Source organism: Crocodylus siamensis, chromosome 1 (assembly GCF_052110815.1).
Source record: "Crocodylus siamensis isolate JL-2025a chromosome 1, ASM5211081v1, whole genome shotgun sequence".
NCBI lineage: Eukaryota > Metazoa > Chordata > Crocodylia > Crocodylidae > Crocodylus > Crocodylus siamensis.
In genome coordinates, this window is record NC_143395.1 from 401,112,987 (window position 1) to 401,140,396 (window position 27,410).

A 27,410-nucleotide genomic window follows, 5' to 3' on the forward strand; every position below is an offset into this window, starting at 1 on the left:
CCACCAAAGGGTTAAGGCGGGGGGCGGGGCGGCAGCAGGAATGATGCAAACCTGATGTTCTGTGATGTCAGCTTGTGAAAGGAGCCAGGGCAGCTGCGGGTCGGCAGTGCGGGGCGCCGGCGGGGCTGGGGGCTGCGGGTCGGGAGTGAGGGGCTCTGGCGGGGTGGGGCTGCGGGTCGGCAGTGCGGGGCGGCGGCGGGGGCTGGGCGGGTGGGGGCTGCGGGTCGGCAGTGCGGGGCGGCGGGGCAGGGGCTGCGGGCGCGGGGTTGGTTGGGGAAACTGAGGCTGGAGCCGGGGCAGGAGCACTGCTGGGAGCACACAGGGCTCCAGGCCCGGGGGTCTCCCCGGCAGCAGGCGCAGGGGTGGGGGGCTCGGGGGAAACTGAGGCGGGGCAGTGTGATGCCAGGGAGCTGTTGAGGAGGATTGCATTCCCTGAAAGGAATATGATGCCTTTTCAACTCTGCTATTTATGCCCTGTGCAATTACAATCAGAATTTCCCTCTTCTGTGTAAAGGGACTAAAATAAGTCATTTGAAGGGAAGCGTGCTAGAGTCTTGTAAGGGAGAGCTCTGGGTGTAAATAACGCCCTTTCAGTACCTCATGGTATAGTCTATGTTAAAATTAACAGTTGATTCTCTCCTTTAATGTTACATGACTCTCCAGATTGGTAAACATGGAATACATGACTGGACATGCAGGAATACATAGGATGGCAGCATAGGACTATACTATCGTGCTGTTGACATGTCATTTCCTGGATTGGCTGGACATAATGCTGGTATACTCCTTCATTTCCAGTATGATCCTTGTTATCACCCCTTGTATGGGCACACCAGATACTTAGAGTTCTTCCTTACTTCAGACAGACAGGTGGTAAGTCTCAACACATTTTACTTGCAGTACTTTTGTTCTGTCTGTTTTATGATATATTTAACATATTTTAGTGATGCTCAGTTTAATACACTTGCACAAGTGGATTAAACACTGAAATCTGTTATAGATTAAAATAGAAATTATCCCCCTTAGTCATTCATTTGAGAAAGTAGGGAGGTTAGTTTCCTTCCTTTCCTAAGAGCTCACCTTACAGATATGTTTCTCTGTTTCAGTAATAGTAGTTTACATGTAGCCTTCATTAAAATAATACCATCAAATGAATAATACGATTGTTATATAATTGATATAGTTTATAATTTTTGCTAAAAGTGTGTGATAAAACTGTCTAGTCTACCAGTTTGCACAAAATTCAAACAGAACGTAGTATATCCTGATAAAACACAGATAAAATGAAGCAATGGACAATAACTTAGAAAATGGAAATTCTGTTTGATTTTGGCCCTTATTCTTTGGGCAAGTAACACAAATACATCCAGAGGGCATAGGACAGGCTCTGGGTTCTTAGAGCAAAGCCAAATAATTTTCTCTGCCGTGGTTTAGTATTGTCCTCTAGTGGAGAAATCCGTTTTCCTCTTATTTCTTCAAAGAACAAGCAAGACCATGAATAGTGATTTGACCATATTCATAAGATTAAACAGTAGTCTAGTAACGGCCTCTCAGGCTGCATCCAGAGAAGCGCGGCTGTGCGGTATGTGGCGCTCAAACACATCTGCAGCACCAGATGCTGCACACTCAGGTGTCTTCCTTGCTACAAGGGCGCACTGCCCGTGGTTGTGCTGCTCTGCACATTTTTTTGACCTCTGGATATCCAGGGGTCAAAAAAAAATGTGGAAAAAAAATGCAGAGCAGCACACGTGTAGGCAGCATGCGCTGCTGAACAGTGGATCTGGGCCACGTGGAGCCACATTGTGGCTGCCAGCCAAGCTCCGTCTGGCAGGATTGCCACTGCTTCAGGACTGGGAGGCCCCCCAGACCCCCAACCCAACCCAGGGTCACTTGCCTCACGCCAAAGTGTGTGTGGTACAGGCGTTCCCCAGGGACAAGTAGCTGCTGCACAAGATGCACTGCTGCTACTTGTCCCCAGGGATCCAGGTGTCTGCTGTCATCTGGACGCGGCCTCATTGTTTGTAGCGGTGCTGTGGGTGGAGAGGTTTCTAAGCCAGCATGTTTTATTAACTTCAGAAAAGGAAAGTTCAAGAAAGTCTCACCGCCTCCTTATCTGTCTTTAATTCTTAAATTAGTCTTGTTTTAAATATAGGGAAACATGGGGTTACTGATTTTTGAGTACATTTCCTAGGTTGTGTCTGGAGGAGAATATAGATGTTATTTAATCATTTTCAAACAAGACGGGTTTTTTTGGAAAAGGAGAGGCTTCTAAAATGAACTTCTTAAGGCATAGAAGATGGATATTTCTTCCAAAAGGTCAGAATGCTTAACTGCGTTAAGCTGCTGATATTCATATAGTGCCATGGGACTAAACCGTGGGCTTAGTATCCTATCTATCTGCATTACAGGCTCCTCTTCCATGAGTGGAGAGGGTAAAGGGCTTACAGGTTTGTTTTCCAGTTTCTGCTTCCTCTGGTTTCTTTATGAAGTATTGACCTGGCTTTTACCAGGTTTTGAGCTCCGTGTCTGTGTCCAGCAGGCCAGCAAAATGCTCTCCTGAGGTAGGAAAGTCCCATTTTCCCAGGAGATGCTCCAAATGTAAATGGCTGACCTCCCATAAAATGCGTCTTATCCACTGAAGGGGCTTTCTTCTTGGCCCTTGTGTTGAAGGGACAGACAGTGACTGAGCCATCGTATCAGGCTGCTCCAAAATTGCTTTTGACGTCATCATTCCTCTCTTTCCTTTTCCTTTGAGCATTAAAATCTCCTTATTGTTCTTTTGCCCTGCCACCTGTATTAGCCATTTCTCCTCTTAACCGAGCTGGATTTTTAAGGAATGTAATGGGGAAATGAGATTTCATGACTTTATAGTAACTGATGCTGCCAGTACCCCCACACCCAACACATCTCTGCCTGTTCAGTCCTTAGGACAAGGGTGGTCCCAGTCGCTCACAACAGACAGGGGAGAGGAGAGACAGCGCAGTGGCAGATAGACCAGGGAGCAGAAGGCAGAGCAGCAGATTGGGCAGGGAGTGCCAAGAAGGAATCAGAAAGCAGAGCAGGCAATCAGGCAAGGGAAGGGGATCAGAGTGACATGCAGGGAGGGGGGTGGGGCTAATTTGTGACACACCTGCCAAAAGGGTCGGTTCCTTGTGCCTTAGGAAGAGCGTCGACACCGATGTCAACACGCAGAAACACCATTGCTCATCATGCATTGGCCATTCAGAAGCTCCACCACCATTATTAGACTTCAGGGATATGCTCATCAGCTAAATGCTATGTACTCCCAGAGGTACCGTGGTTCACCTGTCCTAGGAAATATGGCTAGAGCAGGGGTGGGCACATGAAGCCCGCCAGGCCATTCTACCTGGCCTGTGGGGCCCCTAAAAAATTTAGAAAATGAATAGTTATCTGCCCCTGACTGCCTGTCATGTGGCCCTTGATAGCTTGCCAAAACTCAGTAAGTGGCCCTCCGCCCAAAATAATTGCCTGCCGCTGGGCTAGAGGCTGGTAGTTGCTGAAGATAGCATGGTATAATAGAGTTGCATGGAACAAAGCACTAATGGAGCAGAACAGGATACTACTGGAATACAAATTCCCTAAGCTCAGTTGGCTGGCAGCCATTCAGTAGGACTAGGCTCCTAACCCTGCTCAAGAAGGTGTATGAAGCAGCTAGGAGTATATATAGTGGCAGCAACCCCCTGGGCAGGACAGCTGACGTGCTCCAGCCGCTTGATGTGCCTCTACAATAAGCTGCATGGGACTGCAGCTGATCTAGGGTGTGCAGCGATGCAGATGCCCCTTCAGTCCTTTGATTCTTGCTCCACCCAAAGTTTTAAATCAGATGCCTGGCAGTGGTGGCAGCATTTCTATTCAGGCAGCAGTGATTAGCATGTGATGATGATGAAGAAGTGTGTGTTGCCACACTTGTATGTCAGAAGCATGAGGACCAGAAAGCCAGTGACAGGTAGAACGGTCAATGCCCATAAGACTTTGGGTGCCCGAAGGAGGGCCGCAAGAGCATTTGTAGATGATGTGGTCGGCCGTCTGAGCACCACAGCTGCCAGCCTCGCTGAAGAGGCCCACTAATTAGCCCACTGATTGGCGTATGAGAAAAGCAGATAATGAGGGGCAGTTTCAAGGGAATTGAGCTGTATAGGCCAGGGATCACACCCTCTGCTAATAAGGCAACCCTAGGAAAGAACAATGCTCACAGGCCATGACTCAGTTTCCCTGCTCTCTACTGCATTGGCCAGGAGATCGTATCTCAGAGAAATGGGCAGGAATAAAGAAATCTGAACCTAAACTGAATAAGCCTCCCCCACACCAAGGCAGAGGGGTAGGAGTCTGGATCTTGCCTCCACCACGAGGTTGGATTCTGAGGGGCCTGAGTCCTCCCCGCCTGGTAGTGAGCCTGTCTGCACACCCTCTGCTGTGCATAGCTGCTCTTGGTCATGTCGCCTGATTGCTAAGATCCCAATAAGCCAGTGTCTCGTTCCGAGGAACTTCTTTTGGCTTCTCTTTTGTGAAAGACTTTGTTCTGCTTTGGTTTGGAGACAGTTAACTCTTGCACTCTGAAAGCATTCCCTCATCTGGATGGAAAATGAAACAGTCTAATGCGTAGTTTCCTAGTACATCACAGTGGATGTACTAGATTGAATGAGCATTAATTAAGGTGCATTAATGCACGTGTATGCACACCCTGCAGGCACCTATATCCAAGCAGCAAGGGTGCTCCAACACACTGTCATTACAGCCCGTCAGAGCAGACTCGATTCAGCGCTGTGGTGATTACAGCGCCCTAGCAGGCTCCAGCGTCTCATGTGCCAGTTTCCCCACTCTGAAAGATGGTGGCGGGGGCACACTAAAGCTGCCATATTTGCTAGTTTTCCTGCGCATCGGGTGTTTTGTTCCTGCACTCTCAGTAAGGTTTCTTTGAAATACAGCCAGCTCTCCTGGACTCCTCTCCCCGTCAGACCAGCTTCCCAGGGGATCCTTCCCGTGAGTTCCCTGAGGAAGCCGAAGTCTGCTTTTCTGAGGTGCAGGGTCCTTACTCTGCTGCTCTCCGTCCTTCTCTTCCTCAGGATCCTGAACTCAATCATGTCGTGGTCACTGCTGCCCAAGTTGCCATCCACTACTACATTCCCCACCAATTCATCTGGCACTGGTGAAGCCACATCTGGAGTCCTGTGTCTAGTTGTGGCCCCACCCACTACCAAAAGGATGTGGACAATTTGGAGAGAGTCTGGCAGAGGACAGTGAAAGTGGTTGGGGGCTGGGGGACATGACTGGTGAGGAGAGGTTGAGGGAACTGGGTTGATTGAGTCTGCAGAAGAGAAGACCAAGGGGGGATTTGACAGCAGCCTTCAACTCCCTGCATTGGGGTTGCAAAGAGGATGGAGCTGGACTGTTCTCAGTGGGACAAGATGACAGGACAAGAAGCAACGGGCTCCAGCTTCAGCAAGGGAAGTTGAGGTTGGATATTAGGAAAAATTTTCTTACTAGGAGGGTGGTGAAGCACTGGAATGAGTTACCTAGAGAGGTGGTGGAGTCTCCATCCTTGGAGGTTTTGAAGACCTGGCTAGACAAAGCCGTGGGTGGGATGATGTAGTTGGGACTGGTCCTGCTTTGAACAGGGGTTGGACTAGATGTAACCCTGAGGTCCCACCCAACCCTTGTTTTCTATGATTTTGTGACTGTTACTTCTGAGGAGCTGTCAGACATCTGTTCAACATGCGTTAGGTGATACCATCTGCTGACACTCCTTGCCGGAAAAGTCCATAGCACATTTTACTGCTTGAATACTTGGATGCTTGCATTGTAAGTGCAGTTAACATGCTGTAAGTGTACTGTATACCAAGACACTTACACAGCTAAGGGGGGAAACGTGATCAGCTATGCAGACTGCAGGGGGAAGCGGCTTGAAGGCTGCCAGGTGGGCACCTTGGCTGAACGTATCCTGGGCACCTCAGCTCACTAGCTGGGGTTAGTGTTTCCACCATGAAAGACTGCCTGAGTTTCCAGATGGATATTGTCCCCAGGCAGCTGGAGGCTTTCCTTGGCTGTGGAGACCCCTTCCCCATTCACAGACGAGCTCTTCTCTGCCAGCTCCTTGCTCTGCTTGAAACCCTGATCTCCAACACCTGCAGCCAGCACTTCTGCTGCTGCACGCCCCTTGCTCATATTCAAGTAGCCATGTCTCCTTAAGGCTTCCACCCAGTCCCCCTGCTTCCCCTGGGTCCCCAAGTTTGGGGGGTGCTGGGCGCTTGGCAGGACGAGCCTGCTGGAGGGACTGGCAGCTACAGGCACCAACCTGTAGGAGGGCAGGAGAAGTGACTAGCATTTATTGTTTGGCTCCTGTGGTACCAGAGACACAACTCCTTCCTCCCCTTCCCAGGCTGCTGTCTCCAGAAGCTCTCCCCTGTCTTGGGAGGCCCCAGGGATGTTCAGTATGGTCCCATTTCACCTCCTAGCTGCTGGCCTTTGCCCTTGCAGACAGTTAAGCACTGTGACCTGGAGGCTGGCATGGGAGGGGAGAGCCTGACCTGCCAGGGATACAGCAGCCCGTCCATCTACGCCAGCTCCACGCTGCTCTAGAGGCTGCTAGGAAGCATGCCCTGGCCCTCTGCTCCCACTCCGTGCTCCCTGGAGCCCTGACCCAGGGGCAGGCCAGGCAGGAGAGCTCCCCCAGGCTGGGGACCTTGGGCAGCTCTTCCTGTAGCCGTAGCTGTGGCCCCTCCTTGCTCCTCACAAGACTCCTGCTCCGTGCTCCCAATCTCAGACCTGAGGGGTGAGGAGCCATCTCTCAGGCCTGCAAATGCACCTCTGCCAGAGGGGGATTTTCCCCAGCTCCGGAAAACATAGAGCTCCGCCCAGGTCTGCTGTATTTATTGAAGTGATCCCACTCTGGCAATATAGCACAGGGGTCTGCTCAACACCCTTCTTGCTAAACCATAGTGTGAGGATGGTGGGCATCCTCCCCCCAGGGTGTCTCCAACACCCAGGTGAAACCTAGAGGCCACTGAGTGTGCAAACAGTAACATGGTGCCTCTCTACTCAGCACCGGTCAAGCTGCATCTCGAGTACTGCATGCAGTTCTGGGCTCCCGCTTTGAAAAGGACATGGAGAAGTTAGACAAGGGCCAGAGGTGGGCAACAAGTATGATAAAGGGATCAGAAAGCAAGACATGCAAGGAGAGTTAACACGCTCTAGGTGCAGGGCCTATTCAGTTTGCAGAAAAGGCACTGAAGAGGGGACATGACATCAGCCTTCAATTTTTGAATACAGTTCATGTTCCAGGTCAGATCAGCAAATCAGTTCCAAAGCATATCGGTCGGGCAGGCAGAACTCAATCACTCTAAACACCATGTCTGGCACTACAACTGGCAAGCATCCTCTGTCCCAGGCTCTCACCCTGGGACTTCAGATACTCCCAAATCCATTGGCAGGCATGTTACATGTAGGCCCAAGCCCAGAGGTCTTGGGATTTGGATGTCCCCACTTGATCTTAGCCCACAAGAGGCCAAGACTCTTGATGTGAGCCAAAAGACTGAGAAGCAGTCTTCAAATACTTGAAGGGCTGCCATGAAGAAGAGAGAAAGCACCTTTTCTCTTTTGCTGCAAAGGGGATGTGGAACCAATGGCTTGCAGTTACAGGAAAGCAGGTTTAGTTTGGATCTTGGGAAAAACTTCTTCACCGTTAGAGCAGGGAGGCAGTAAAATAGGCACTTAGGGAAGGGGTGGACACTCCATCATGGGAGGGGTTCAAGGAGAGGCTGGACAGCCACTGGTCAGGGATGATCTAGGTGTGGTGATGCCTGTGTTATCTTGTGAGGATTTCTCAGGCTTCTGGGCTTTGCTGGTGGCCTCTGGCCCCACTTTTTGCTACAGGTGTCTCCCTCAGAGACACTGGGTGTTGGCTGCAGCCAAGGGCTGGAATTGTGCCTGGCTGGGCCAGTGCTCCTGCTGGGGCTCAAGCACCAAGGTTCCTGCCTAGAGGTCTTACCCCTCTGCTCAGGAGGAGCAAGACCCTCTAGCCAGGGAGCAAGAAGTTTTGGAGGCAGGAATTTACTGCTGCATTGGGGGCAAGAAGGAATTCCCCGGTCAGTCTCGTTCAGACCGGTGGGGTTTTTGCCTTCCTCTGTAGCGGGGGCACGGCCTCTGCCTGGGATCCCTCCAGTGTATATTAACCACCTCTGCAGCAGCAGGACATTGGCTGCTGCGGTTCTCCTGCTTTCTCTGTGGCAGGTTCAGGTGCAATGTCTGGTGCTGCGTTGGGGGTGACTGTATGGTTTTGCCAAGAGGTTGGACAATTGGTGTGTCTGGGCTGGTGCAGGTAGGCCTGATCCTGCCTCCATTGGGGTTGGACTAGATAATCTCAGAAAGTCCCTTTCAGCCCCATTCATGATTCCTATGATTTCTCTATGAAACTGGAGGCTGGCAACCAGAGCAGGACCCGGCTGCATATCCGACCCCAGCTATGCTCCCAGTCTCTCCACAGCCCCACACTGCAGGAACCTGGTTGGATGCAGGTGGGTGTTAAATGGGAGCAAGAAGCTCACTCTGGGTTCTGATCCAAACCCACCCAGTCAAGAAAAAGCCCCCAGCTGGACTCCTGCTCCAGGGGGAAGTTTTGGAGCAATCAGAGGGGAAGCAAAGCAAACCACAGTCCCACTGGGACTGGGATAGATGGGCCTGAGACCCAAGAAACATGGGGCTGTGTCCTGGCAGCAGGAGTTGCTCAGAGCAGGATGGCATGTTGGGGGCAGGGGGCAGCAAGAGCAATCACAACCTGCTCAGAGATATGCCCAGGGGTGGGGGGCGGGGGTGCAAGCAGGTATATGCTTGGAGGTCTCTAGGGCTCCTTGCTGTCCCACTCCCAGGGGAAACTAGTGGTACAGAGGCTGCATACTGCTCACCGGGGAGCCTGTCTGCCTCTAACCTGTGTCAGAGGAGAGGAAAACTCCAGGTTCTCAGGGGAACCCCCCTCTACCACCCTCCTCCTGGGGCAGATGGGTCTGGCCTGACCCAGAGGCAGGACCCACAGTCCAGCAGCTATCTGGGCATCCTGGTAAGATATTTACATTTGATCTACTGGGCCTCAGTCTCTGCCCACTGCCAGCCAAACTACACAGGCCCATGCCATAGCAAACCCTTGCCATCAATCAAATCACTGGCCTCGTTCCACCAAGGTGGCTGCTTTTCTCTAAGGGGTTGGAGGAATGATGTGCTGGGGGAGTGGGTCAGACAATGCAGGCTGTCTCCAAGGGAGGTATTTGCTCAAGGGTTTATTGGCGCGTCTCAGGGGCACTGTTCAGAACCTGCCAGGCCTTGGCACAGACATGGGAACGGACGCAAAGCAGCCACGCTGGGTAACCCCTCCCTGGATGCTGCTTCTATCAGGAACATCCCTGGGCCATCAGCCCTGTCCCTACACCTAGCTGCCCAGGAGGAAGTGGCTACTAGCCTCTAAGTTGCTGGTCCTTATGCCTGACCCAGGGGAAGGTGCCTCTAGTCCCTCTGGCTGCATGGGGGTGGGGGTGCTGCTGTCATCACTTTGCTCTATGCTACTACAAAAGCTTGGAGCTACTGACAGCTACTGGGCATGGCTGGGACTGGAGTCAGCTTCCCCCATCCTCCTGCTGGAAGGGAACCAGAGGCCCTGGCTCTCCTGCTTGGCTGTCCCCCCCAGGCAGTGTTGTGTCCTCGGGGCAGGTGCCCCTGGTGCTGGGAGCCCCGTCCTGGTGCACCATCACCTTGACAGGCAAGGCCTCCCCAGAGCCAGGTGCATCGTGGTTGAGCTTGTGGAGGGTGTCACGGACCCTGCGGATGTAGCCGTGAAGCATGCTGGCTGCGTCTGGGGGGCTGGCGGGGGTGCGGCTGGCAGCCAGCCCATTCCTCAGGTGCTCCACTTCTGCATGCAGGCGTAGCACGGACTTGTTCAGCTCTGTGATGCGGTTCCCCAGGTCTGTCAGTAAGGGAGAGTTGCGGGGACCCTGGTTACCCACAGCTTCATCTCAGTGCATGGGCCAAGTGCAGCCTGGAGCATCTCCCCCACCATCACACCCAGGGCAGGTCTGGCATCAGCTCTAGCCAAATCAGCCTGGAGTACCCTCTTGACTCCAACAGCATGGCTTCTGCTTTGCCCAGCTGCAGCTGGCAGCTGTGAGAGAGGAACACACTGGGCCCACCTTCCCATGCCATTGACCCCAGGGCAACGCAAGCCTGGGTGAGAAGTAGGGAGCTCCATCTCTGCCATATCACACCCCTCTGCTACCCCTGAACTGAGTTATCAACACACAGCCTAGTGCAGCCCCTGCCATCTGAGCTAAAGGAGGAACTCCATCAAGTAGTAGCAGTAGAAGGTTGTTACCCTCTGGTGAACCAGTTGCTACAAGAGGACCTAGTACATGCTCCCTGCTTTCTACCGGCCTTCAGACCTGTATTGGGAGATCCCAGCCAGGTACTACCTGCCCTCAGGGGCAGATGGCGACAGGGAATGGGTTACCTTTCCTCTTGCTCTCTTCAAACTCCCGCCTGGCTGTGTCAATGTAGCGCTGTACCAAGGCCTTGAGCACCTGCAGCCTGTAGGAGCCACGGCTCTCGCCCTGCAGGATGGTGTCGTCCAGGGCTGAGGTAGCCTGGGGTGAGGAAGGGGAAGAGGAATTACAGAGGTACCAGGGAACGGTGCTGCTTACCATTCACCCAGCCCTGCAGAACAGCCTCGCAGCCCATGTGGCTTCTCCCAACAGCCAGACAGCCAATGCAGCTTCTACCAGCTGCTGTGTTGTGCAGCACACTTACAATGGTGGGGATCGAGGGATAGTCCTGCTGCTTCTTGGCTTTGCAGCAGCAAATGAACTGGAAGGCGCCCCTAGGGAAGACAGGAGAACGTGGGTTACAAGGGGCCAGGCAGAAGCAGAGCTAGCCCTGCAAAATCCACGCTGGAACCCACAGCCATGTCCAAACCCTTCCAACATCTGGGCCTGCTTCCTGGTATTGGCCCATTGGAAAGATGAGCCCATTTCGTGGCACTGAGAGCCAAACAGTTCCAGAATTCAGGGGGGTTGTCTCCCGTGTTGTATGCCAGCTCTCTGCAGTGCACCAGTGGTTTTATCCTTGAATTCACTCAATATATTACCTTATCAAGGCAAAGAGTGATTTGATTGCAATGGAGAGGTGTCTCCAGGGACAGAAAAAGATGCCAGAGGCCAGGAAATTCTTTAATCCGCTAAGAAACGGACAGAAAGAGAGCCAGTGGCTGGATGTCAAACCAGGCAAATTCAAATGAGAAATAAAGGTGCCCATTTATAAGGTACCAACCCCCAGGGCACCTGGTGCAACTTCCATCCCTTCACATGCTGGCTGTCTCTCTCCTGTCTGGCAGTCTTGCTTTAGCCACACACAAGATATCAGGCTCAGTATGGAGGGGCTGTTGTGAAATGCAATGGCTGGCATGGTGGAGAACGTCAGGCCTGGTGATCTAATGATCCATCTGGGCCATGAAGTCTGTGAGCTGGCTCCCCGTGAATGCCTGGCCGGTGGGAACACACTGCTTCCCCTTCCCACTCTCCAGAACCCTCTCTCTCTCCTCCAGAGACCTCACCATGCAATGGAAATTTCTGTCTAAACATCTAGTGTTTACTAGTTTCAGAAAGTCTTTTCTTGCAAGTTGTGGCAAAAAGTTTTAGAAACGTTCAGACTGTCAAACTAAAGAGCAAGACAGAAATGCTAATTATCTTCAAGCTGGGGTCTTTTTAAATTTCCAGTGAAGTTTTCTGCTTATTTTTCCTTTTGCCTCAAAATGGGGTGGGGAGGTGGGGGGGGGGAGAAAAAGGAAAAATTCAGTATTTTCAAACTTAATTTTTGTGTTGTTTTCTGGCTTTCATTTGTTGTACCGAAATCTGAAAACTTCTAACCCTTCCCTCCCAAACCCTTCCTGTCATTTGGAAGAAAAAAGACTAATGCCATATTCATTGACATCTCACACTCACCTTTTTGCTGAAAAATTACCCACTGAAAATTGGGGTGTGCTTTAAATAAAAAAAACCCAAACTGTTTTTGAATAGTTTGGATAAAAGCCAATGGTTTTTTTCTCTTCATTCTGCCTTCCCAGAACAAGGTGCATAACTTTTTTGGGAGGGTGTGCGGTATGCGAATAAACACGGCATTTTTTCTTTTGGAAAGCCCCTAGGGCTGTCCTTGCAAAGCCTCTCTCCCTGCAGCACAGAGAAAAAAGGCAGGTGGATAGACAATCTGGTGATTCAGCCATGGGTTCAGTTGTCAGTGATGGCTGTGTGGACCTTGGGCAAGTCCTTCCCTCCTCGTGCATCTCGGCTCCTGTCTGCAAAATGGGGCCTTCCTGGTCTCTGTCTCCCAGGGGATGGGGGAGCTAATAGAGGTGCCTCATGCCCTGAGACAGGCGAGGGCCCTGGTATTACCTGACCATGTAGAAGAGGGACTTGGGGGTTGGAATGACATTGAAGGGCACAGGCAGTGTCAGGCCCTCCCGGAAGTAGGACAGGTAGAGCTTGGAGCGGGCAAACTTCCACTCCACGTCGGCGTCATCCTGCAACACAAGCCAGGGGGGAGTGCAGATCAGAGCTGTGGGGTCATGCAAGCCTTACAGGCCACGTACAGGAGTTCACCAGCTGGCCTATGCTCACCCCCTTCCCTGGGTCACTGAACATGGCCAGCTGCTCCCCTGGCATTGGGCAGCCTGTCCTGCCTTGCATGCTGGAGTGAAGCATGGGGCTTGGTGGCAGGTGGTGGGCACTGGGACATGAGCGGGGCAGGGGGAATCCACCCTGGAAAAGAAGGAGGCAGGCACAGGGGTCCTGACCCCATTCCCAGGGTGCTGATTTCTCTTCAGTGCAAATACTGGATTGGCAAGGCTAGGTCTGCCAGGTGCCTACCTGGCATAAACCTCCAAGGGATCCTTTTCTGAGGGGAGCCAGTGACTTCCCCACCGTGCCGGAGGGGTTTAACTTAGAGATGGGACCAGCAGGGCCAAAGAACAGGGGACTGCCCTGGACAGAGGTGGTATCTGGGCCCCCTGGGTTTCACCCTGGCTGATTCTAAGTGCCTCTGTGACAGAAATGCAGCTGGCTCTGGGGTGGCACATACTGGTTGTCTGTACTGTGCACAATATGGATTCTGTTTGGAGGGGTCAGTGGGATGAAACAGCTTCCTTGTCAAAGGACTAGGCCTGGGGCTTCTGCCAGCTTTGCCCCTATCCACTCAGAGGGGCTCGTTCCTGGCTGGTCCCTTCCCCCACCGCGAGCCGGGCTCCCAACAGGGCCGACCTCGATCTTCTGGAAGGAGTTGGTGATCATAGCAATGAGCATGTTGAGAAGGACAATGACCACAACGATGGTGAAGATGCCGTAAAGTGCCCGGCCCACAAACTGGGCCACGAGGAACCGGGGCATGTCCACCACACGGTGCTCTTCCATGCCGAACATGGTCCAGAACAGGAACGGGAACGTCTCGTTGAAGCTGCCGCAGAGGGGGTAGCGGGTTACCAGTGGGATGTGAGCTCAGAGCGGGCCTCATCCGGCTCGGAGCTACAGTAGGCACAGGACCATCAACCACGGCGAGTCTGGGGCTCCGCAGAGCCTTGCCCACACCCGCACACCTAGTCTACTGGGAAGACCCTTCCAACCCCAACCCTCCCACCTGACTGAGAGGATCCCTCCCTCTCTACTGGAAGGGCATCCTGCTGGGCGGAAAGCCCTGGCGCTCTGGAGTTTAGACATACGTCCTCTCATTTCCTGTCTAAACTGATCCATGACCGGGTTGTGCTTGTGTGCGTTGGCTTGGAGACCTCTCCTCCCTTCCCTGGTGCTTGCTCCCAGGATGGATTTATAGGCAGGAGTCCTCTCCCCACCCAGCCACCAAGCAAACCCAGCCCAGCTCTCTCATGACAGGCTCTGCCTCCCTCTCACCACCCAGCAGCACCTCCCTGCCCCTGCTGTGGTCCGAATTCAGCTCCTTACCCACGGGTGACTAGCTCCATACACGTTACTCCAGCCGTGGCCACAGAAGGACCTGGTGCAATGGCACTAACACTGCCCTCTCTCTGATGGACATGCCTGGGACTGTGCTGGCCTTTCCCTTTCCCTTCTGCATTTCCCAGGACCCGTGCCCTGCCCTGTGGCTCCAATCAGTGGAGAACTGTCAGCCCCTCCCCACCAGACCCTGGGTGCAGAGGCAGGGTTGGGGGCAGTCGTACTTGCCCAGCCGCTCGGACTCCTGGTAGTGCACGTAGATGTTGTTGAGCCCACACAGGAAAGCAGTGAGGATGATCATCAGGATGAACATGAACCTGCAAGGGGAGGCCAGGGAACGGCATCAGAGGGCAGGGCGCCCTGGGCCGGGCAGGCTGCAATGCAAAGGGCATTAATTTCTCGGCCCCCTAGTGGGAATCCAGCTGAGACGGCACTGGAGACTACATTGCTTCCCTGTGCAGGGGGCCATGCCACTGGGCAGTCGAGCTCCAGCTGGGGCTGAGCTTAGCTCTGGGATAATGCTGCCTGCAGGCAGGGAGCAGCCTGTACCATGTGTTTGTCTAGCATCCAGCACCAGGAGGGTGCCCTCTCCTGGGCCTTTGTGACCTTATTCAGGCCTGCATCCCATGCCCATCCCTGCAGTCTGAGACCAGATGTTCAGGGAGACAAAGCACCCGTGGTGGGGGCGAGGGGACTGGCTCGCTGATTTCAACAAAAATTGGGGGTGCTGGACACCTGACTGGCTCAGGCCCTGGATTGGCTGTGCCCCAGCACCTCCATGCCTGGGAACCCCACACCTGCCAACTCAGGCTAGCCAGGATAGTGAGGGGCCTCAGATGCTGGGCCTCAGGGCAGGGCAGTCAGTTCCTACCGGATCATGTCATCAATCATCTTCCCAATGGAGATCTGCAGGGTCCCCAGTGACTCCTGGGCCGGCAGGATGTAAGCCAGACGGGTGAAGCTCAGCATGCTGGTCACTGCAAACAGCACCTCGGCGACAAACTGGGGGTCCTCGGCATGCCACTCATGGCGCCCTGGGCACAGAGGGGGCAGTTGAGAGGGGTCAGCGGACTGCCTGTCCCATGCTGAGCAGAGAAGCCCTCACAGGGGGCTTTGACAGGGGGAGCGATGCAGCAGCGTAGTCAGAGCCACGGCCTGGGTCTCATCCCCAACTCCCTGGCCTGTCCCTTCCCCTCCTTGTGCCCTGGGTCTATGACCTTTGACCTTCATAAGGGTCTTTGGCAAGGCAGGGGGTTGCCTTTGTTAGTAGTTGGGACAGGATCTGACCCTGCGGCTGCAACACCAGAGTACTGGCCATCCCAATGCTCAGCTCTGGGCTGTTACAGGTGCTCTGGGTTTCATGCCGTGTTATTTGGGAGAGCGTATGGGGGGAACCCGTGGGGCAGCACACACAAGGGCTGAGCTCACCGACCAAGGGGGCTGCTCCTGCATTCCCATCTTGCACTTTTGCCGCAGAGCTAAGAGCTTTTATCACGACTGCTGTTACTGCAGTGCCACAGCTGCCCTCAGGCTCACCCCCAGGATGAGGATTGGTGAGGTTTTTTTCAACACACTGCCAGCATCCCCTCCTGCTCCTGGGCATTCCTGGGGAGATTCACGGCTGGATACACGGACTTGCCCGACGCCTCGTGGCAGGCAGGGGGAATGCCCTGGCTCAGTAGGCTATGCAAGGTCTCAGCATTTTGCTGTAGTAGCATCATTGCACGTCACTGATAAATGTCCCTGCAATTGCATCACCAGCCAGCACAGCCTGGCAATTGGGGGTCAGGGCAGGGAACAGACGGAGCCCAGGATATCTTGGCTGATTTCCCACATAACCTGCAGGAAGGGATGGTCAGGAGTGTTTTGGGGGGACCATGAAGCCCACTGGGGCATGAGAGGGGAGGGAGGGAGATGTGAGGCCATCTGTGCTACAAAATCTCTCTGAACACGGGTTGTAGGAATGTGGGATAGATGGGGACTTTGGGGTCCCTCAGTCTCCCCATAAGAGGGAATAGGGTGCCCCACGGGGCCGGGTAATGATAGAAAGTCTGTAGATGTGAGCCCAGGCCTGGCTGGGAGTCATCAGAGTCACTGCTCCTGTGAATGAGTTTGCAGGGTCTCAGCCCCGTTCTTGCACAGGAAGCACCGTCCTGGCTTGTACTCATTGGCTTCTGTGTTGGCAAGAGTGAAGTGAATGGAGGCAGCTGCCGTCCCAGACCAGGGGGCCTGCAGGACAGGGCGGGGGGCGGCACATCCCCCAGGGCGAGAGGCTGGAGCCCCAGCAGCAACAGTATGAGAGCTCACCGGCTTTGGTGAAGTAGTAGCACTCGGGTGAGGAGGGAGCGTCCCAGCAGTGGTACCGGCCCATCACGGAGACCAGCACCCGCAGCACAAAGGAGGCCAGGTACATGCTGAGCGTGACGATGTCCAGGAAGTTCCACCAGTCGAGCAGGTAGCTGCGCAGCCCTTCAATCCACACCTCCTTGCACTCGTACCAGAAGAAGCCTGGCAGGGTGAGGGGATGGGCAGGAGCAAGGGGTCCCTTGTGCCTGGCACCTCTCCAGGGAGTGAATTCAGGCTCTGGCTAGGGCTGGGCTCAGGTCCCCCCACCTATAACATGGGGGGCGGCACATCCCCCAGGGGGAGAGGCTGGAGCCCCAGCAGCAACAGTATGAGAGCTCACCGGCTTTGGTGAAGCCTTCTCTGGTGTGAGTCTGCCTGGGCTGGAAACTCCTTGGGACAGAAGCTGCTTCTGACTAGGGGCTTGTATAGCATCCAGTGGGGGCCTGGGGGATACCTAGAGGCAGAGGATTGACAGGGACCAGCTGTGTGAGTGAGCCTAGCCCCTGCTGGGGCAGAGACCTCAGCCCATGATCTACCATGGGGGACTCCCTATGGCCACAACAATGCCCTTTCCAGCAGGCTCAGAAACAAAATCATTGCCACCTGGGCAGGGAGCATCCTCCAGGTCCAGTGCTGGTCCTCACTGGAGGTCTCCGACCCTATTAAATCAGCTCACTGGACTCTAGAGGAGCAAGCAGCTCCCCCCAGAGATAATTAGTTACTGGCTCCCTGCTTAAAAAGGGATGTCAGGCACCCATGGCTGAGGAAAGGCAGGTCATCAAAACCATATGAAAAAGGGGAAGCGAGGGCTTGCACTGCTCTGATTTAACTGTAATGTTTGTCCACTCCTACCCCAGTTCAAGTGGGGGAAGGTACTGGAACTGTTAGACCAATATGGGAATGGACAGATGAAACAATTATATCGGTGCATCTTAAACCAGTATAATTTATTGCTGGTCTACCTGCTACTTCTGTCCGTACCCACAACCCCACTGGCTCACAAGACCCCTCATACACAGCTCAACCCTCATGATTTCTCTTCTCCCAAGTGCCAGGACCCTGCTACTTGGGGTGATACTGCCGCTGGAGGTGACTTGTCTCTTAAATCTCTCAGGCCTGAAACCTCTGCCTAGGGCCACAGTGGCAAAACCTTCTCTGGGGACATACAGCTTTCCAGGGGATCATTAGCCCTTGGCCTGTGGCTGGCTCTGGTATAACTAGCTGCCTTTGCCTCATCCCATGGGTGGGTTCCCGTATGGAAACCACCTTCCCCACTGCCCCTGTATGGACACGTCCAAGGCCATGAGCCTTGGAGACTAAATCCCATCTCATCTCCAGAATCAGCCCCAACCAGACGCAACAAGCACTGGACCTGAGCACCACCAGAGCCCTGCTAGGCCCCAGTAGAGCATCCAGGCTTCTGGGGTAGGGCTCCTGCCAGCACCCCTCACTGCCAGGCTGCTGGAGCCCTGGACCCTGCCAGGGCTCCCTCCGCATGACCTACCTGCCACCCAGACCATGTGCCAGGAGTTGCCCCACAAGGTCTGGCTCCGGCCCAGGAAGTCTTTGTGCTTGCGCTCCAGCACCACGGACTCCAGCAGCAGGAAGACCAGGAACCAGAGGTACGAGGCAGAGTGCAGGAGGAACTTGATCACTGGGATCTTCAGCATTTTTCCCACCTGATGGGAGAAACTTTGTCTCACCTTCAGCAAAACTCAAGGCCATCTGGCGAATGGTTGGGGCCCACCAGGCGGCAGGGACTTAAACGGGAGCAAGCACTTAGGAGCAGACTTCAATCTCCGTGCGGGTTTGGTCCAGCAGGCCTCCAGCTTGGATGCATGAAGAGAGAATTCATCCATTATCAGGCAAAAAGGGACTGCAGCACCCCCTGGTCTGTGTAAAACAGACTGCAGTGCTGCACTGAGCTAGCCCTGGTTGAAGCCAGGGCTAAAAGCACCTTGATTTTAAAAGTGCTCAGGACAGACAATCCAGCCCCAGCAAGCAGGTTTAATGGCCAGTTGCAGCTGGTGCTAAAAGTCCACACTTCAGTTTCACTCCATTTACACAGCCTCAACATCCAGCTGTTGGGCCTCATTGGACTTGTGTCATCTGGAGGAACAAGCTCATCATCCCAATTGTGCTCCTGTGGGAGCGGATCCCATCATCCCTCCATCCTCTCTCAGGCAAACTGAGCTCTTGCGGTCTTGAGGTATGAGCCTCAGTTTCCCTACAGCCATTCTTTCTTTCCCTCCTCTGACCTGCTCCAACCTACAGTGGTCCAAGGCTCCGGGAAGCCCACACCTGGGTGCAGCAATCCAGCAGCAGCTCCACCAGGGAAAGAGGAAGCGGAGCCTGCTCGCATTGGGTGTCCCCCTTCATACAGCCAAGGACAGCATTAAGCCTTGGATCTCGGCCTTGTCCCTGGGGGTTCCCAGGCAGCTGGTAGCCATCATTGCCCCTCAGCCTCCCTCTGAATGCACTAAGAAGGGGCAAGAACCTGGTGGAGACCAAATGCATGGGGATAATTGCATATATGTATGTGTATACACACACACATACACACAACACATGCATGATTGTTCAGCTCCAGGAAGGGAGATCATTAGAAGTGCTATCAGGTTTCTCTGGGAGACAGATATTACCAAGCCAGGTGTATTCTGGGGGTCCTTCTATCTGCTAGGGGCCAGGGTCAGGTGCTTTGGAGGCAGCTGTAAGAAGTTGCAGTAGGGAACCTGCTTCCCTGAGCCCCCTCTTCCCTTCTCAGCAAGACCGCTTACCCGGGACTTGGGAGCAACCCAGTAGAGCAGGCACAGGATAGGCATGGTGAGGAAGATGGAGCAGGAGACAAAGAGCTTCCAGAGGGTGTTGCTGCCACGCCAGCCGGACAGGTCCCCGCACCAGATGGATGACAGCACTTGCTGGCAGATGGGGTGGGCGACAAACTGGGCCCAGATGAAAGAAGGGGATCAGAGGGTCAGTACCAGCAGCCCTCACGGTGACCCATCGCTTCCCCCTCCTGCTAGGCAAACACTGCTCCCAGGAAGATACAGGAGCTCTCTCAGGATGCAAAGGGAGCCTTCGCCTACCAGCAAAATGCAGCTGACTCTGGGGTACAGCAGACTCCCATGCCCACACTGGGGTGAGAGCATGAAGCAAAAGTTCATGCTGCTTGAGGGGGAGTTTACGGAGGCTGAATCAAATGGATCGTGTTGGAACCAGGATGCCAGGGTTTATGTCCCAACCCCAGCCAGAAGCACCCAGAGTTCATTAATGATCCCTCGTTAGAAAGGACCCCTGCAACACCCTGGTGGGGAGCTTCCCTAGTGCTGGCTCAAGGGGGGACTGCAACCCTCCTAGCTTTGAAGCCTGCCCCGCACTCACCCTCTTCTGGTCATAATGGACGGCCAGGCGGAGCCGGGCCAGGTTGGGGATGCCCTCCTCGAAGGCCTGGCTGCCCAGATCCTCCTCCTCGTTGCTGTCCCCAAGGTCATTCAGCACGGCTGCCACCTCGCTCTGGTTGCGGCACATCCCCAGAAGCTCGAAGGCAAACTCCTGGCTCAGCTGCTCCAGACGCAGGTACTCAGGCTGCGGGAGGAAGAACACAGCCTAGAGGAATGCCTGAGAGCCCTATCCTGTAACAACCTGAATGCACAATGATGGGACCCCAGCACCAAAGGCAGATGATTCAGCAGAGGAACTCACTGCTGCAGGGTGCTGAGACACTGACACTCACCCAGTGCAGCATCACATGCATGTGAGCCAAGACTCTTACAGCAATGTCAGGAGTAAACATACCAGTGTGACAGCTGCATTTGGAGGTGGTCACTCGGAGACACCAGTCCCACAACCTGCAAGCACCTATCAGGCAGCTTTTCCTCTCACAGAATGGCTGCAATATTCCTAACAATGCTACTATGAATGCTAAATTATAACCCTCATTTAACACTTTGGTAACCATAACATGCTGGGGTGCATGCCTGTGAGGTGTTGAGAGGTCACTACTACTTAAAATTGAGCAAGCACCTACAGATTTTGTCACAGCATGAGCATTGTTAATGGTTGTAGGGAGAAAAATGAACAGAGAGGAAGGGTATGGGATAAGAGAGGTCTGCAGGGAGGGGTGGTTATGGTATGGGTATGTTTATGCATACGTTTTCAAAAATGCCCAATAGTAAGAAATCTAAGTCTGTAAGTAGCCAGTAGCATTAAGTGTAGCAGTAAGAATAACGAAGATGAAAAAAAGATATGTGTAAAACTAGTTTGGGAACAAAAGGACATTGTCCTACTGCATTACTGAATCATTGTGCTACTGGAATAGATGCCCGAATGTCCCAGCGAGACCCTGAATTGTTGTTTGGGGAATTTAGTGTTGTTGCTTGTCGTTTATGGTCAGCTGCTCTGAGCCCTTCTGGACAGAGCAGGATATAAGCTAAATAATAACAGTAACACCTCCATGCTGCCCACCCTGGGGATAATGTGGGCAGTCCTGTGTGTCCCTGGCCTGGCTCACACAGGGTAAGCACCAGAAAGGAATCCAGGATGGTGCTGAGCCCCCTGGGTCTAAGTCCAGAGCCGCTGCAACAGTTTCACCCTCCGATACCCCCTGGCTCCCTGCACCCCTGGAGAGCTGAGGCCCACAAAAGAACCAGGGCGGATGGAGACCTGGGAGCCGGCAAGTGCCTGACCTTGAACTCGGGCTCCTTGCGAGAGAGGCGCTTGAGCTCGCGACTGAGCTTGAAGGCAGCAAGCATGGCATCCTCACTGGCAACCGAGAGGTACGCCCGGCTGGCGAGGCCCTTATAGGTGTTGATTCGGGAGAGGGAGAACTTGAGCAGGTCGTACTGGCGGGCATTGGTGCACTCCAGGCAGGGACAGGAGACACGGTGGGGGTGGGAGATGGTGTAGCCTTTCTGCGTCAGCATGTCCACGATCTCGTAGAGGTCCTTCTCGCAGGCCAGGGTGAGCGGTGTCACGCCAGGTGCGAAGCGGGAGGCATCGATGGTGTTGTCGAAGAAGGCTAGTGAGAAGGACTTGAGGTCCATCTTGAGCCCCTTCTCCTGGTTCAGCCGATCCAGCAGCAGCTTGACCACGTGGGGCTGGTTGGTGTCCACAGCCACCAGCAGGGCCTCGTGGACCTGGCGGAAGTCGAATTTGACGTAGCGCAGCAAGGCCTTGGCCACTTCCTCCCCGCCCGCACGGATGGCCAGGTTGAGGGCTTCCCGCCATGCCCGGTCCTCGGTCTCATCCAGCTGCCGCAGGATGCCATCGCCCACCTGCAGCAGCTGCTGCACCATGGGCAGGTTCCCGTCCTGGATGGCACCAAGCAGCCCCCGCGGGAACTTCAGCTTCCTGTTGACGATCTCCCTCCAGTTGGGCTGCTGCTGGGGAAGCAGAGCTGGTTGGGTTTAGAGAGACCCTCCAGTTCATCCCCCCGCCCACCCCAACCTTCTCTGAACCACCTCTGAGGAAGAGGATGACATCTCCCTTCCCCCTTAGACACCCTGTCCCAAGGCTTCGCCAGGGCTAGAAAGCATCTCCGGTCATCCTGGCCGGGGGCTGAGCCTGCCCCCGGGGCCTGTGACCACTCAGCGAGCTGCATGCCCTGCTGTCCCACCGCAAACTGGCAGAGAGGACCTAGGAGTCCTAGATCCCAGCTCCTCCAGGAGAAGGACTAGTATTCAATCCTGCCATGTTGCTGGCTGTCATTAATGTTGCCGGGTCTCCTCCACGGCAGCCCCTCAGGGTCTCGCTGTCCCGGTCACTGCTGAGCTGCGGCTCAGAGGCAGCCGGAGGCAACTGGCTCTGGCACATAACCAGGGGCAAGACCCAACCTGAGGGCCCATCATGCCTTCCTCCCCCTCGGGGCTCAGAAGCAGCTGCTCCTGGCTTGACAGGAGCAGCTCAGTGCCAGAGACTCATTTCCTCCTGGCTAATTAACTCCCCTGGCGTCTCCATCAGGCACTTGAATTCACAGCTTGCAGCACCGGCTTGCAAGGGGCTGGAGGCAGCAAGGCTGGCTACAGAGGGATACACAGGGGGTGCCACGCTCAGGAGCCACTGCACAGAGGGGTCCTCCAAGGGCTGCTCCACATGGAAGATAACAACCCCCTCCTGCAGCCAGCGAGCAGAGCCCCCTCTCTGGATCACATGGCAGGGCTTTGCTGTGGGGCCAATGCCCCGCTTGCTGGGGAGTGCTGTCCGTGGCTGGGGTGGTCACACCTTACCCACAACACCCAAGTGTGGGGGCTGGTCCCTGGTGGACAGAGCTTGGGTGGAGGGATGCGTTATCCTGGGTCCCTCAGAGCCAGGAGACCTAGGCTCCTGGGGTAGGAGGGGGCAGGGACCTTGAGAAATCTTCATAGAAGTGCGGCAAAATTTTGAAGGTGCCCCCCACACACACACCTGGGGCAGCCAGCTGGAGGAGGATGTGGGCATGCAGCAGGGGAAAAGCTACTGCGATGCCAGGAGGAGCCAGCACCACCACATTGTGGATCGAGGCAGGCCTGGCATTAGACACAGGTCTAATGTATGGGTCTGAACCATCTCTGACAGAAGCTGGGGGCACAAAAACGGGGCAGGGGGTGACAGGATGAGACGCCACAGGAGCAGGGTGAGGGCTGTTACCCAACCAGCTCCTTTTTATCCTGCAAGGGCAGTGAAGGAGCTGTGCCGCCCTTTTCTGAGACACAAAGCCCTGGGGTCTCTGCAGCACCCACACTCTCGGTGCGGGCCATGAATGTTTTCCCTTCACTTGTCCCTGACAATAATCACATGTGCAGACAAAGCAGGCTCTTACAGCCGCCCCTGCCTGGATGGGCCACGAGGCACTTTGCAAGGTGGACCCCTGCTAAAAGACAGCCACTTCTGGGGTCGGGGAAGGAAGCCGAGCAGAACGCAATACAAGTATGTGCATGGGGGTAAAGGCTCCAGCCCACTTCCCTGCCCCTGACAAACCAGGCTTACAGCACCCCAGGGAAACCACCCGCGACAGCCAGCCCCATGCACGGATGGAGAGCACGAGGCTCAGAGCAGAACGCCCCAGTGCACACAGCACTGCCGGGACCAGCTTCTCTGGAGCCTCTTGGCGGATGGAGCGCTGCACCGGCCTGGCCCAGCCACTTTGGAGCTCAGATAGTAGGCAGACAAACCAGGGAGCCACCTCAGCTCCACATGAAGCCCTCTGCCCTTCCCAGGGCTGCCCTCACTCCTGCCCTGCCTCAGCTCAGAGTGAGCCAGCACCCGGCTCCCCTGCTCTGCTCCGGGGGCCACTGGGGGCCTCGCAGGGTGGCCAGGAGGCAGGGGGTATTTCACTCTCAACCTGCTCCAAGGATCACAAGAAGCCTGAATTCTCTATCTGGAGATGCCCCAGGGCCAGGTCTTAGCAGGAGCGCTGCCCAGAGACCCCTTCAGAGTAGCTCCAGTTGTTCAGCACCGCTGGACCTTCCTCCAAGGAGACCGATGCTCCGAGGAAGGTGTCCGGATGGTGGGCTGGGAGAAGCAGGTCCCCGATGCAGCCGGCATGGAGAGGATGCCTGCTACTCACCATGGCGCTCTCCTTAGCAGGCTCGCTGCCCTGCTGTGCCTGCCACGCCGTCCCTGCCAGCTGGATGCCCAAGCCCCTGGTCGCTGACAAGGCTTCGGTTCAGCACCCACTGACTCAAGGCAGCTGGGATGTGAAGTGCCCAACTGCCCCCCTCCAAATACCCCCAGAGGCTCCAAAACCTGCCCTCCCTGCTTAGTCCCCCACCCTGCTGCCACACCGCCCGCCCTCTGTGGCACGGCGCTGAGTTGGAGGCTTGTTTGGGCCTGTCAGGTAGGAGCAGGCTGGCAGCTCCCCTGGGCAAGGCTGTGCAGCACGAGGACAAGAACAGGCATGCCCGCCCCGCTGCCCTCCCTGCCTGCCCCTGGGACTCTGCAGGGGTGCTAGTTTCCCCCTCTGTCCCTTCCTTATACCAGCCAAACCTAGCACTGAAACAGCATAAGGATACACAGCCCTCACCGCAGATACCCTGTCCCCTTGCTGCCCTGGCGCAACCTCCCTCTCCCCCATGCCTGCAGGTGTCCTTGCAGCTTGGGATCCTGATTGCTGTCTGCTTGCTCCTGCCCTGCAAGGTGGATCCCAGCTGAATTTGTGCCCAGGAGGCAGAAGGAGGCAGGACAGCCACTCATGGGGCAGAGGGGCTTAGCTCAGCCCCTGACTTGCAGGATGGGAACCCATAACATCGTTGCATAGCTGACGGCCGGACAGCTCCCACTGACAGCCAAGGATGGGCAGAGCCCTGCAGCCCTCAGCACGCACCACTGCAGAGCCAACCACGCTCCAGTCCAGCTCCTGACACCCATGGGGCCTGGCTGCATTGGGCTCCAAGGCACACAACCACCCAGACTTGTGCGTGGCATGCTGTGCAGCGGCGCTGGCCCCATGCGCCATAAGGAGCAGGGCTCACCCCCCATGCACCCTAAGGAGTCACGCTGATGCCACACACCCTAAGGAGCAGCGCTGACCCGATGTACCCTTCAGACAGCCTCCTTTCCTGGACTCCTTTTCTCCTCAAACTTACCTCCCAAGGGATCCTACCCACCAGTGCCTTGAGTCTGGTGAAGCCTGAAGTCCAGCATCCTTATGCTCCTGGTCTGGGGGGAATTTCCTTTAGCCCCTGTCAGCTGAAGGTTGGTTCAAGCAAGGAGGCTGGAAAAGGAGGGAGAGAGAAAGAGAAAAGGAGCCTTATGAAGTCGTTCCAAACCCTGCTGGAGCCATTTGAACAGGGACAGGGACCCCCGTGGGAAAGTCCAGCTGGGTCCTGACACCCACAAATGCAGCCTGAGGCCGCAGGGTTGATCCACCCACGCAGGTCCCCTCCTCTGTCCCTCTGCTGTCAGGTGTGGCCAAAGTCCTGCTCCTTCCCCGCGGGGATGGTCACAGCAAAGTCAGTGGCACTTGAGGGGGACACCTCCAATGTACTTCCCGCGGAGAAGGACATGAGTGGAAGTCCCAGTGGTGTTAAAAGCGCCAGCCCTGAGACGGCTTTAGTCCTCAGCTCTGAGCACCGATTCCTCCCATGGGAACTGTTCAGGGCTGAGGAGAAGCTTGGGTTCATCGGGAAGGTCAAACCCCCAAACACTACAGTGAAAATGGCTCTTTGCCTTGCTTCACTATTGATTGCGATCTGTGTTTCCAGTGAGCATGATTCTGCATTTTTCGTTTCCATTTTATAATAGCTGGTGAAGGTTTTGCTGTATTCTCGTCTAATCTATACACTCGTCTGTGTGGGGAGTGGGACACTGGAGCAGGAGCCGAAAATGAGAGCTAAAGAACAAGGCAAACTGCAAACCACCTGCATCCTTCTTTTCTTGTGTCCTCTGCCTTTGCTCTTGATGTAAACCATGTCTGACCTTGATAGCAAGCAGAGCACCAGTTTTTCTGGGGGTCGTTGGTGACTTTTGGGGATGAAAAGAGAGAGGTCCCTTGGCAGGAGGTCAGCCTGACAGCACTGTCGGTTCTGCTTGGCTGAGATTTTCAAGGGCCCTAAGGAGGGTTTGGAGGCAGTCCCCAGGTAGATGAAGGCTTGGGAGCATAACCCCACTAGGTTGCCCTGAGCACCCCACCCCACTCAGGCAGTGCTGTTGTTGCCTTTTGCAGAGCAAGCTAATGCAAACCCAGGCTCACAGCCTGCCCGTGTCCGAGAAAGGGACCATGTGTTCATCAAGTGCGCTTAGAGCTGCTCTGGGGTTTTAGAGCCAAATTAGGTCTTAGATCAGAGTTTAGAGCCAGAGGAGAGCTCCTAGCATTTAGAGCCAGGTTAGAGTTTAGCACTCAGAGCTGCTCTGTGGTCACCTGTCCCGTCCTGTCTGGTAGTTCAGTTCCCCGTGAAGCCCCTTGCCTCCTTGGGGCGCGGGGCAAGGAGGATGAAGATCATGGGTGTAGTTCCTCTGCTACTTTCATCTTTTCACCCAAGGAAACCTGCAGAGAGGCAAGTGACTGGGCGCTGAGACACAGGGAGCCCTGCTCTGCAAAAGGCCCCAAGTGGAAAACACTGAAGACCTGGAGCCTCTGGAGAGCTTGGGAGCCTCTGGAGAGCAGGGCCCACTGGGGCCCTGCCGGAGCCTGGTGATTCCTGGGTGCAGCAGCCAAAGGCCGTCGTAGAGACAGGCCTCTGGAAGAGGCAAGAGAGAAAGAAATCCCAGGACCTGAGGACGAGCTGCCTCATGTCCCCCAAGAGGAGCTCTCGCCCTACCTGGGGCCAGGTCCTTACCAGCCTTGTTGGTATACAAGTTTAACATGGGCTCAACACCTAAAAAGCAACAGTTACCTCCCTCCACCCAGGGACAGGACTCTGGGCTCTATGCATGGTCTGAGGCCCAAGATCTTTCGCGCTGCCTGCACCGCTCCTCACAGAAAGACGCTCTACATGACTGGCTCTTGCCACGCTGCCATGGTCACAATGAGTGATCGAATTGCTGTTCTAAGATCAGTGTTGTAATAATATCAATCTATAAGAGGCTGGTGCAGGTGATGCGGAAATGAGAGTCCCCGGTGGCCTCTGGCTGGTCCAGGTGCAGTTAACCCAGGCCTCCATCCTGCTGCAGATCCCTGGGACAGGGGAGACATGGGAGCTGTCAGCATGTGGAGGATCCCCAGGCAGGTACCCCAGACCAGGCCCTTCCCCAGGCGAGGTGAGAAGCGGTGGGTCTCCCCTTTGCAGTGGCAGGAAGCCCCATCCCCTAGTGCAGAAATCTCTCTGCCAGAACAGTTTGATGGGTCCGTGCTCCAGTAAGTCGGCAGCTCTTGTTCTCCCGGTGCCCCTGGAAGCATTTCACAGATCCTGGAGTAGGATGGCCCTGCATTTCCCCCCCACCCCAACATGTGGACATGACACAGCACCAACATCCCTCCAGATCCTTTCCCAGGGAGTGACGTCATGGTGCTGTGATCACCACTGGCGCTGGGGCAGGTCTAGGGGCTCATCTCCAGTCTCTTGCCAGTAGGATGGTGAGTCTACCTTCTTCCCCCTTTTCCACACACTGAAGCCTCCAGCTCCCGTCATCCCAGGCCAG

At 55.0% G+C, this 27,410-nt stretch overlaps 1 protein-coding gene and 1 long non-coding RNA gene across 2 annotated transcripts in view; one reads left to right on the forward strand and one right to left on the reverse strand.

Annotated features, from left to right (window-relative positions):
* Window positions 1–411: 411 nt before the first annotated feature.
* LOC149875324 (uncharacterized) overlaps window positions 412–27,410 on the forward strand; it is a 31,261-nt gene continuing 4,262 nt past the window's right edge. The window contains exon 1 of the long non-coding RNA XR_016439645.1: window positions 412–873. This is a non-coding gene — a long non-coding RNA (uncharacterized LOC149875324). The remainder of the gene's footprint in view (window positions 874–27,410) is intronic.
* Window positions 8,850–22,166, reverse strand: LOC149875325 (short transient receptor potential channel 2-like). Its single transcript, XM_090031398.1, has 13 exons — window positions 22,071–22,166; window positions 21,041–21,736; window positions 19,737–19,940; window positions 19,133–19,297; window positions 17,860–18,034; window positions 16,317–16,517; window positions 14,881–15,043; window positions 14,234–14,326; window positions 13,305–13,497; window positions 12,441–12,568; window positions 10,804–10,873; window positions 10,508–10,640; window positions 8,850–9,967 (listed from the first exon to the last, which is right to left on the reverse strand). Exons 1-13 carry the CDS (start codon window positions 22,164–22,166, stop codon window positions 9,621–9,623), a joined length of 2,664 nt encoding a protein of 887 aa, XP_089887524.1. The 3' UTR covers window positions 8,850–9,620.

Excerpts from the sequence above, each read along its gene's own strand:
- LOC149875325 (XM_090031398.1), bottom strand. The coding sequence starts at position 22,166 with ATGTGCCAGAGCCAGTTGCCTCCGGCTGCCTCTGAGCCGCAGCTCAGC. Across the intron at positions 18,035-19,132 it reads GGGTTGCTCCCAAGTCCCGG|GTGGGAAAAATGCTGAAGAT; the intron begins GTAAGCGGTCTT and ends TTCTCCCATCAG. Across the intron at positions 10,641-10,803 it reads ATCCCTCGATCCCCACCATT|GCTACCTCAGCCCTGGACGA; the intron begins GTAAGTGTGCTG and ends TCCTCACCCCAG.